Raw genomic sequence first — 11,426 nt, forward strand, 5'->3', positions numbered from 1 at the left:
TGTAAGGTCTAAAAGTCCAATTAACGGGAATTGGCAGGGTGGGAAGCCCTCTGATCCACAACTGTTCAAAAACTGACTGACACCTTCATAACATGGCTTCCAAGGTTGCTCTGGGTGACAGCGTCTTTAACATAAGGACACTATCTTTAATATGTGGCTTCTGGGGTTGCTCTAAGTGACAACATCCAGTAATTCATATGAAAAATACCTTTTTCTTCCTTTATTTATGACAAAGAAAGTTTGCTTTCTTTCAAGCCTGGAACTCCTGGGACTTTCAGGGAACCTCTTCCTCAGATATATGCCTGTGTGGTGTCAGCTTGCTCTATTGCTGGGGAGTGCTTGGCTGATTATCTGCTTCCTGTCCTGGGAGATGTCTCAGTAATCATTCATTAATTCAGCAAACATACAATGTTCCAGGCACTGTGCTAAGTACTAAATATTCAGCGATATAGGATAAAATCTCTGTCCTAAAGTTGCTTGCAGTCAGATGGGAGAAAAGCAAGTAAATACAACAATTTGGTAAGTGTTGATAGAAGAGCACAAAAGTACTGAGGGACCACAGAAGTGGGGGCAACTGACTTTTCTTGGGAAGTTTGTAAAATTTCATAAAGAGAAAGACAACTGAACTGACTCTCATAGGATGAGAAGAAGCTGACTATAGGAAAAAGGCAGGACAGAGCACAGAGTCCTGAAACAACATGACATTCATCATGATCTGCCAGGACTGTCCATACTGGGGAGTGGCCAATGGTTCTGTAAGACTGGGGCACAGGTATGGGTAGATGAATGTGGGAGGTGAGGCTAGAAAGGTGGTGTACTAGTTGGGTTGTGCTGGCAAGCAACGGAGATGATTTTGGCTGTGTTAAATTAGAAAAATAAAAAGGAACTCTGAGGTAGCTTAGCAAATTGAAGGAAGGCTGAAGAACCATGATCTGAAAAATGTGGAGCCAAACATCTCCTGGAAATCTAGGTAAGCAGAAACTAATTGTGAATTTTTCTTCCGGAGCTTCTGCCAAGATAAATTAATTCCAACCGATTTTCAGTTTCTTTATTACTCTTATTCAAGATTCACATTCCAGGGAGAGAGTGTCTGACTGGCCCATTTGGGTCAAAAAACCTGACCCTTTACCAGGGGATGTTGGGTTAACATGACTAAGGGTTCACTAAGACTACATCTAATTGAGGAAGGATGTTTCCCATAGGTGAAATGGAAATTATAAAAGAAGGAGAATAGATTCTGGTCAGTTAAAAACAGACATAGTCTCTAGGTGAGTTGGAGTCAATAACAAAGGGCTTCGTAAGTAATGTTTTAAAAAATCTAGAATTTATTGGGTAAGCAATGAAGAGCTATTGAAGGAATTTGAGCAGAGAAGTGACATGATGAATCCCAGACAGAAGCTTTTGGCTAATTTTATTTTGTTATCAGTTTATTTTTACCTGTAATGAACAAATTTAACTCTTTCCGTAGTTCTCATTGACATGGAAGAGAACAAATATCATTCTATTGTACCTTTCCATAGTCCAAACAAATATATCTTTTATTTTTTCTTGAGATTTGTATAGTGAAAGAGAGGGGGAAAAAATGGACCTAATCTCAATTGATCAAGAAAGTTTTCATGCTCTTTCTGAATCGGATTCTCTTCCATCCCACCCAGTGGTGTGTTGGAGCTGGTTTGTACTGGCTGACAAGAGTCATTTGCTAAATTTTCAGGAATTCTGTGAGTCATTTGTTAAGAACAGTCATTATTAACAGTTAAGTTATATGAATTTAAACAAAAAAGATATGAAACACAAAGGTAATAAATATTCAAAGCTAATCACTTCCTAATTATTTTACTATCATCTATGTTCTTGAGGTTATTTATACCTACTGAATGGTATACATCCATCATATGGTGGAAAACTTTATTATGTTATGCTACTGCACGTCTTCCCAGCTCTGCGTTCAGTGACATTATGTTGGTAGCTTGAAATTGGTGGCAGTGGGAAAATTTATACCAAGGAAATTGGCAAATACTACAAAGTTGGCCTTCTTTGCCCTGGAGAGAGCTGGTGGTGGAACACTTACTAACATACCACCCTCACCCACTTTACCCCACTCCCCTTGTTTTCTAGGCCCTCAACTCCAAAGGAAAAATAACTAGAAACTGAGGCAGTCTCTTCACAGTCTAGTTCAGCTGACACGGAAAAAGAAAAAACAAAGATGGTGAAAAGTCAAGTTAATTTTGTTTTATAACAGTCTAACACACGACTATTAGCTCTGACACGAGAATGTGGAAGGTTGGAGAATACAGGACCACCATCCCAATAATGCCTCTCTCTTTTGCCAGAGATTTCCCCAGGAAGTTTGTTATGAATGTGCTTCATAACAAACTGAGTCTTTACCACTTTGTTTCATAGGTGAAAAAATTGCAGAAAAAAGGCCATGGGGCCATCTACTTTTCCCTTCAGGCAACCTTATGAATTCTTTTAGGATCTTCTTTGTCTGCTCTGTAGAACTTCCAGAAAGCAGTGGCGCTGGAGGCTATGGGATGTCCCACTGCAACTTGGTGACTACTGCCAGAGCTGAATGCCACTTTTTCCTGGCTCTGGGAGCCGCAATGTCTAGGGCAGTGGAGAGTGAACTGTCTTTCATAAAAGTTTTTCTTTCCTCTTACTCAACCGCTGAACTGAGAATTTTGTTTCCTTTTTCTTCTCCCTTCCCCAAGTACATATTTAGTTATAATACAATAGTTGCAAAAGGGGAAAGTCTCCCTGCCTATTTTGCTATCATTTCTAGGTACACACTTAACTAGTTTTACAGATTGTATTTACACGCAGAAGAGTTTTTCTTCCAATCAGGCAAACCTTTCTCATCTAAACTTTGCTAAGTTGGGTTGGGCAATCATTTGCACATGATATGCATCGAGGGTAAATCATGGTCAGGGAAATGAGAGAAGAGGAGGTTGGGGGAATGGAATGGGACATGCAGTTGGAGTGGTGTTCTCATTCTTAATTAGAGCATGCCTATTGACCCTTCTGAGGAACTGGAGAGGAGCAGTGGTTTGTATCAGTCTTTTCCTAGGCCTTCCACATGGCCTGGACTGAAGAGTTCTTGCATGCAGCTTTTTCTGTATCCATGGAGCCCCTTCTGCCATGAGTCAGAGATTGTCTCAGGGGTTGACGCTTCTCCGTATGTGAGCTCTAGTAAGCCGAGTACCTTTAGCATCTCTTTTGGCAGCCAATTCTTGAGTGATTAAAGACATTCTTTTTTTTTTTTTTGTACCGTAATTCTTAGGAATTCAAGACTGCCTGCTGCCCCTCCAAATTTATTTCCCTTATTTTAGTTATTGGCTCACTTTTTATCAGTATCTTAGTTAACAATCTACGCAGTATTTGAAAGTGATGACTGTCACTGCTTCAGTATACATTTTACAATATGGACTTACAAATTTTGATGATGGCTTCTTTCTTTTCCATTTATTTCCAAATAAGTGAGTTTTTAAAAGACCTATAACATCTTGCGAAGGAGGGGCAGAACTTATCATCCTCAATTAACATAGAGAAAATTGTCTCATAGAGCAGGTAAGTGGCATTTGGCATACGCAGAGTCAGGAGGGGCAGTCAACACCCCTGACTTGAATGGCAGTGTTCTTTGTAGGTCCCCAGGTCACACAGACCTTCAGGAATATCTGTCCAATGCTATACTGGATGCTTCCCCTGTGTGGCAGGGGACAAAGACATGGTGAAAAGCAGACAGGATTTTTTTTGTTTTTTTACAACGCCCAAAACACTAGGCCAGGGTTTACACAGCCAGGCTCAAACCTTTCTCACTGAACTTTGAGTACCTCTATCCTTGGTCACAGATCTCCCCTGATAGTGGTGTTAGAACTGCTCTCAAGTGCTTAGCCCTTTTCCTCTGAAAAGAGCTGTACTACTGATGTCCCGCTGTCTAATGCATCTTTTTATTGGTAGGTCCATGTGCCCAAGGGTTTTTATCTAACAAGGAACCAACTAGGAGTAGAAATGAAATCTGGACATAATGAAGCCCATGGGGATTATAATCCTGAGAGTCATAATTATATGCCTCAAAACAGATGCTGAGGGGTGCAGCTGCCTAGAGTAAGGACTACCACAGACATGCAGCTGCTTCTGAATGGAAACTGGCTGCATTTGTGTGGCAGCTTAAGATGGGACCTCTTTCTCAGAGGATGAAAGTAATTGGCAATCTGTCTCCAATCATTTCTTAAGGTCAATGAGCCTCAGGTTCCTACTAAACATATGGGGTTAAGATTCTGTTTTGAATCTCTTCTGAGAAAACTGATCTCTAGAGTGTCTATTTCATGTTGAGAAACTCACCAGCTAACTACGAGGCAGGTTGGGGGGACAGATGGAAACCATCCACTTGCCCTTGTTCCCAGTCTCACTGCTGTTGGAGGAATCTCTCAGGGAATGGCACCACTCAGCAGGCTTCATGCTTGGCGGCCAACTCAATCTTTACGACACCCCTGGACATAGGTAGGTGGCAAATGCCAGCTCTAGTCTGTAGACAGAAAACTGAAGTACAGAGAGCTCAAGGCACAATAATGACAGAGCTACTAATTGGCAGAAATAGAAAAAAAAAAAAAATGCAGCCCCTTGATGCCTGTGTCTGTTTCTTCCTAAATAGGCTTCTTCTTTTATTGGGAAGACTAAGAGGGAAAATGTGGGGACAGTGTGGGTATGTGCATTGAAGCAGGATGCTGCTTCATCTGAGGAAAGACACTCACTCACACACTTATGTCTCACCTGAGATAAGGAGACCAGCAGCCCACATTTCTACAACTGGTAGCAAACAGCAGTTTTACTTAGAACAGGATATCGTTTTTCTTTTTCTTTTCTTTTTTGTATTAGACTCTAGTTGAGATAGACACTTTATTCTGGTAATGATCAAGCTATTCATAAGGCTCTTCCTAAAATGCGTCTTCAGGAACAAAACTATAGGAGCAATAGTGCAGACATTAGGGTCAAGGATGCAACTCTCTGGTTCTCAGGCCTCGGATTTTCTTCATCGTCTCACCATATAGGAGAAGGTCTGTGTGGAATAAGGTTGCCTGCTAGGGGTAAGATCAAGCAGTAGCCAGAAAGTCACGTGTCTCCAAGATAAACATACCTCTTCTATTCAACATCCTTCCACTGAAGGTTTGTTACTTTGGGTTACCTAGGTCTTTCTCTTTTAAATGCAATTTTCCCGGGAGGAGTTACCAAACAAATAAACTTTAGAATGAATTTAATTTTTAGACTATTTTGCTTTAGAATGGGTCACCAAGGAATGGACATTTTGTCAAGGGGGAGGAATAGTTTTGGAAAAGGCCTGCTTTGGAAAAGTATATCTTGAATGAATATCTTAAAAGGAAGGTGGTAACCAGAGGGCAGCAAAGGGGATTGCAATACTTTGAGATGGTGCTGATTGGGGTTGGGAAGATACAACAAAGGCAGTTTTTCTAAGTGCCTCTTTTGGGCCCCTTGCTGGTCTCCTGTCTAGGTCCCTGCCATGTCAACTTGGTTTCTATACCTCCAACCCGATCTTTGGCACTGCAGTCCATGAAGCATTGTGTTGGTTTAGGTGAACCATCTTAGTTTTCTCTCCCTGCTCTGGAAATCGATTGGCTGAGGGTAAAATTGCTCCTGTTATGAAATATGTACATGTACATGAGGATTCCCCCTGAATAGACTCTGTGTTTGAGGAGGGTGAGTTGTGGGAACATGAGGACTGGAGCCCTTCAAGATTCTTCTTGTTCCCTTTAGCCTCTGTGTCCTTTCCAGGGATGAAGCTTTGCCTGAGACTCCACTTTGGGATCCTAGCTGTGTGAGCACCCACTTTGTGAGAGGCTCCCTCTGGCACCACTCTGATGGCCCTTTTGATCTCATGCCTGAATAAGGCCTGAGAGCTGCCTCTTCCCAGGACACACCTGTGAGCAGGCGTCCTCCAGCTCGAAACTGGGCTTGCTTCTAGTCCCTAATGAAAAGAGGTATAGCTTTTAGGCTGAGCACTGATGATGCAAGAAGGGAGTAAAGAAAGGATCTCCTTTGCTTTCAGGGAAAAAAAAAATTACAATCAGGCCTCAAAGCCTTTTGATTTCAAAGAGAGAGTTTTGGCAACTTGCTCTCTTTCTCTGATGGTACCCAGGGCAGAATTCCCACCAATACAAAGCATATTATTGCTTCAGAATCCAGGGGCTACAATAACCCAGAAGAATGGTCAGTGAGAACTCTAGATAGCTCCTGGACTGAAGATTTAAACAAAACACTCTAAAGTAGTGAAATAAGGTTTGGGAGCCACTGAAACAAGTTGAGACCATAAATAATAAGACCAATTCCATATGAAAGCTGGGCTAATTAGCATAAGCTGATAATGCAAATTGGTGCCTCACAGGTTAAATGTGGCTTGCACATATTTAATTTGGCCTACATGTTATATTTAAAATTTAGTTGCCAACATTAACAGTTTTGAAAATTTCAATTAAAATTTAGATTTCATGGGCCAGGCATGGTGGTGTACACCTGTAATCCTAGCATTATGGGAGGCTGAGGTAGGTGGATCACTTGAACCCAGGAGTTTGAGACCAGCCTAGGCAACATGGTGAAACCCTATCTCTACAAAAAATACAAAAATTAGCCAGGTGTGGTGGTGTGCACCTATAGTCCCAGCTACTTGTGAGGCTAAGGTGAGAGGATGACTTGAGCCTGGGAGGTTGAGGCTGCAGTGAGCTGAGATTGTGCCACTGCACCCCAGCCTGGGCAACAGAGAGTCTGTCTAAAAAAAAAAAAAAAAAAAGTTGGATTTCTGGCTTCCCTTGAAAACTCAGAAAGACCAGGTAACACTTCATGGTACTCATTGTCTGGAAGTGAGCAGCAGCTCCCCCTGCTCTCCAACTTCCACAGCCCCATTCTCTCCCTTGCATTAGAACAGGCCTGCCTTGCAACTGAAGTCACCTGTCTGTATTTTGTAGGCTTTTGAGTGTGGATCCCTGAAATATGGTCACATGGTATTTGCTTCAGAAACGCTGGGATGATAGATTCTGGCTTAGTGAGCTTGAGACAAGACTGGTAAAAGGCTATGATGCAACCCCAATTCTGATTTAAGGGTTTCTATGGATAAATGGGGATGAAAGAAGAGTACCCCATAGTTGTTGGGGTTGGAGGAAGGGGTCAGTCCTATGAGACTGGGGAACTTTAGTGGGTCGATGGGTTTATCTTGGTAGCCCTTATGTTGGATGTGGGAAAGACTGTTTCCTAGTTGCGTGGCATGCACTGCCCGGCTGCAGTGCCTGTCCAATCAGGGGCTGGGGCGAGGGCAGGAGACAGAAGATTCAGATCATGTTGGCACCTTTTCCTTTCATCTTGCCCTATGTAAGCTTGGGCGTTTTTCTTTTTTTTTTTCCTTTGGCATCACTTCATACGGTTAGATCGTCTGACCTGGCTCGGCTGCTGGCTTTGCTCAGCCTGCTCAGGGGTCTGGCCTCATCTGTTGTCAGCTCTTGACAGAGTGAAGGCGTCTTCTCAGCTGGCAGCCCTTGCTTTGACACCTTCTCCGACTGCAGCTCTTCTTTTTCACCCTCCTTCCCCACTCCGGGGGTCTCTACTTCCTCCCCCTCTGGCACAGCCACCTTCTCCTGCTCCTCCGTGGTCAGCCTCTCTTCTTCCGGCTTCTTCTCTCCCACCTCCGGTTCAGCTCCCTCCTCTGCAGGCGGCCCCTCGCCCTCCACTTCCTGCGCCCCCACCTGAGCGTAGGAAGGCAGTGTCTCTTGGTAGCCCCGGGACAAGTCCTCCGGGGGTCCTGTGGTGATCTTCTCCTCGAACTGACTGAAAGGCTTGGCAGTCTCCACCATCCCAACCTCGGTCAAAGGGAAATAGTGGGAAACTATTTTCTCTTCTTCTAGGAGCTGATAGCCCTTGGCTTTCTGGATGGAGGAGACAGCAATGGAGTGGAGGGATTTCTCAGGAATCTCCCCCAGGGGCTGCTCGACGGGCCTCTTGAAAGCAGACCGGATCCCCTTCAGGCCCAGGTGGCCCAACTCCATCACATTGAGGAAGAGGGACACAGAGGCCACAGACAACATGAACAGGATGAAGATGGTCTTCTCCGTGGGCCGGGACACAAAGCAGTCCACCACATTGGGGCAGGGCCACCGGCTGCAGCGGTACAGAGGCAGGATCCGGAACCCGTACAGGAAGTAGTGGCCCACGATGAAGCCCACTTCAAAGAGGGTCTTGAAGATGATGTGGCAAATGTAGGTCCTCAGCAGGGTCCCCTCCAGCCGGAACTTCTTGGTGCCTTTGCTGCCGCTGCTCTTCTTGACGTTGCCCTGGTCCGGGCTGAGGGGCCCCCTCTCACCGCCGTTAGCTCCCGCCTGCTGGCCCAGCTCCTCTGCCTCGCGGCTTTTGCGCTTCTCTTTCATGCGGACGTAGTGCACCGCATGCCCCACGTACATCAGGGACGGGGTGGAGACGAAGATGATCTGCAGCACCCAGAGGCGGATGTGGGAGATGGGAAAGGCCTCGTCGTAGCAGACGTTCTCGCAGCCAGGCTGCTGGGTGTTGCACACGAAGTCAGATTGCTCATCCCCCCACACGAACTCCGCGGCGGTGCCAAGGATGAGGATCCGGAAGATGAAAAGCACGGTGAGCCAGACTCTGCCGATGACGGTGGAGTGCTCATTCACCTCCTCCAAGATGTTCCCCAGGAAACTCCAGTCGCCCATTTCTCACCCACCTGAAGAAATGAGGGAGAAGGCAAGAACTGAGCGGCCGCAGTGCAACCCTGAGTCAGTATCTGTTTTTGCTAACGCGGGGTACCTCTCCTTTCCAAGTTGCCGGAACAGTCAATGTGCAAACAGCGTCTATCCAGTGCTTCCTCTGTGCAGACTAGGACTAGGGAACAAAGGAGGCCCCAAAGAATCTGCTTCCATTCGCTTCCTCATCTGTGAAGTGGGTTTAATAATAATAATACCTATTCTCATTCACTTCACAAATGGTCTGAAAGCATCAGTGAGGCAATATCTGTATAATTCCTTAAACTCCACCAAAAATAAGGATTAATTGTTGACCATAAATAGAAATCCTTGGTTACATGGATTTAAATCAAGACCACACACTGAACTAAGTTTCGTGAGACATAATACTGAAGAATTATCGTATACTATGGGTGTCTGGGCTCCAACAAAATTCTTGTATGTATGAAATTGTGGCCATCTTGTGTTTGACTGTGTCAGAATATATAATGATCATATATTTGAAGGGAAGTGGAAGGGGATTAGCATTTATTGAATATCAACTTTGGGAAAGAACTTTGACATTATATTATTTCATTTAACTTGATTCGGCTAGACTGTAATTTCCATGAGGGCAGGAGTCACGCCTATCTTATTTACTGCTATGTACTCAATGCCTGACATACAGCCCAGCACACAGTGAGAACTTGATAAGTATTTGTTAACTAACTTGATTCCAACAAAAAAGAAAACTGAAGGCCAGGCACAGTGGCTCATGCCTGTAATCCTAGAACTTTGGGAAGCCGAGGCAGGAGAATCACTTGAGCCTAGAAGATCGAGACTAGCCTGGGCAACACAGTGAAACCCCATCTCTACAAAAAACTTCAAAAATTAGCTGGGCTTGGTGGTGCATTCCTGTGTTCCCAGCTACTTGGAAGGCTGAGCCAGGAGGATTGCTGGAGCCTGGGAGGTCAAGGTTGCAGTGAACCCTGATTTGTGCCACCATACTCCATCCTGGGCAACAGAGAAAGACCCTGTCTCAAAGAAAAAAAAAGAGAAAAGAAAAGAAAAGAAAAAATAAATCTGAGGCTCAGAGAGGCTAAATATATTGTCCAAGATTAGACAGCTAAATAGCAGCAGTTCTGTTCTCTTGATCACAAAGGCTGGGTTCTTCCCACTACACCATTGAGATAAACTGCCTGGAATCAGAGCTACACAATTCTCTGACTTCTGTGCTCTTAATTTATGTTTCCTCTTCTCTAGGTTGAAATCTGGAAACCCTTATTAATAGCTTTACACATTGAAGGCAGTATATTTTTATTATTACTCTTTTAAATCCGAAGAACAGAGAGAATGCTTTGGGAAGGAATCATGTCACAGGATGAGGAAGGTCTTCTAGGACACTTTTAGTGTCCTACAGAATGAAAATGTTTCAGGGTCTGTAGTATATGGCTGTTTTAATAGAGTTAAAAATTTGGTCTATAGAAAAAATATCATTAAACATGATAGTATATAATGCCTCTAGCACAGCAATGGCTAATGGAAATGGCATTGAGCTGACAAGGAGCTGCTTGCAACTGGGTCATTCATCCAGTGCAAACCTGTAACCTATAAAGAATCATGAGCAAAACTTCCACCTCAATGAAGAACAATTGTTCCTCCAGCTTGAACATCTCTAGAGTTGTAAAGTTTACTCATCACTGCCATCAGACCAGGGCAAGAGCCCATGTTAGAGGATCCTGCTCTGGGCTGCTTCTGGCCATGCCCCACGCTATAGGACCAGGAACTCATGGGGCTAAAGGGATATGCCTACTGTTTTTTAATCACAGTGATATTTGTTAAACATGAAAGCCTATTTCCAACCTGTGATTTGGAGTCTGGCCAGACAGAACCTGATGGCAGGATACTAATTGCAAGCATCTGCAAAGTCCAGCCTGTGCTGACAGGGCAGGCACAATAGCTGTTTGCTTCTTCTTGTGGGAGAGCAGAAAGTGCTTCTCCTCTTGAGGCCTCATAAACTCCCAATCAGGCAGGGCATCCTACAGCAGCTTCTCTTCTCCTGAAAAGGTGACAGCAGCTGTGGCATCCCCAGTCATGGGTTTGGCATTGGGAAGAGTTCCTTGTAGGAATGGGTAATGGAGAGGGGGAGGGAACCAGCAGCTCAGAATCAGAACCAGCAACTCAGTCCCAGCCACATGTATCTATTTTTAACTCTTAAGACTACAGTTAAGTCTAGTACTTGCCCTGGTAAGAGTAGTAGTGGTTCCCATTGCCTTTTGGAAAATAGGTGGGAAACATCACAATCAGGTAAGCAGCCCAAGCATAAAGCTCACCAGTGGCAGAGCCAGGAAAAAGTTCATTTCTTATCAAATAATTCATTCTAAACTTTATGTTAAAACAGCAATTTCAATAACTTTACTTCTATAAGATTTGGTTAATATCTTACTATCTTATTAATATCTTACTTAATCTTAACTATCTTGCTAATACTTACCCTCATTGATACATCAGTTCATTTTTGACAACCTTACTTGTATTGTACCATACAAGTATGTGTATTTCACTCACATACCCACATGAATGTGCGTAATGAGCACATGCTCTCAGCCCTGTATGTTAACCAATCTTGTTTCCCTCCCTTTAGTATCAAAAGGTTCTGGAGGGCAGGAACCATTTTGGCCTCATCTTTTGTGA

The 11,426-nt window shown here is 43.9% G+C and overlaps 1 protein-coding gene across 1 annotated transcript; it reads right to left on the reverse strand.

Annotated features, from left to right (window-relative positions):
• Positions 1-7,323: 7,323 nt before the first annotated feature.
• On the reverse strand, positions 7,324-9,923 carry GJA8 (gap junction protein alpha 8). Its single transcript, XM_065536382.1, has one exon. The coding sequence runs from the start codon at positions 8,721-8,723 to the stop codon at positions 7,416-7,418; it is 1,308 nt and encodes a 435-aa protein (XP_065392454.1). The 5' UTR covers positions 8,724-9,923; the 3' UTR covers positions 7,324-7,415.
• Positions 9,924-11,426: the final 1,503 nt, after the last annotated feature.

The sequence above is a fragment of the Macaca fascicularis genome, chromosome 1 (genome assembly GCF_037993035.2).
Source record: "Macaca fascicularis isolate 582-1 chromosome 1, T2T-MFA8v1.1".
Classification (NCBI taxonomy): domain Eukaryota; kingdom Metazoa; phylum Chordata; class Mammalia; order Primates; family Cercopithecidae; genus Macaca; species Macaca fascicularis.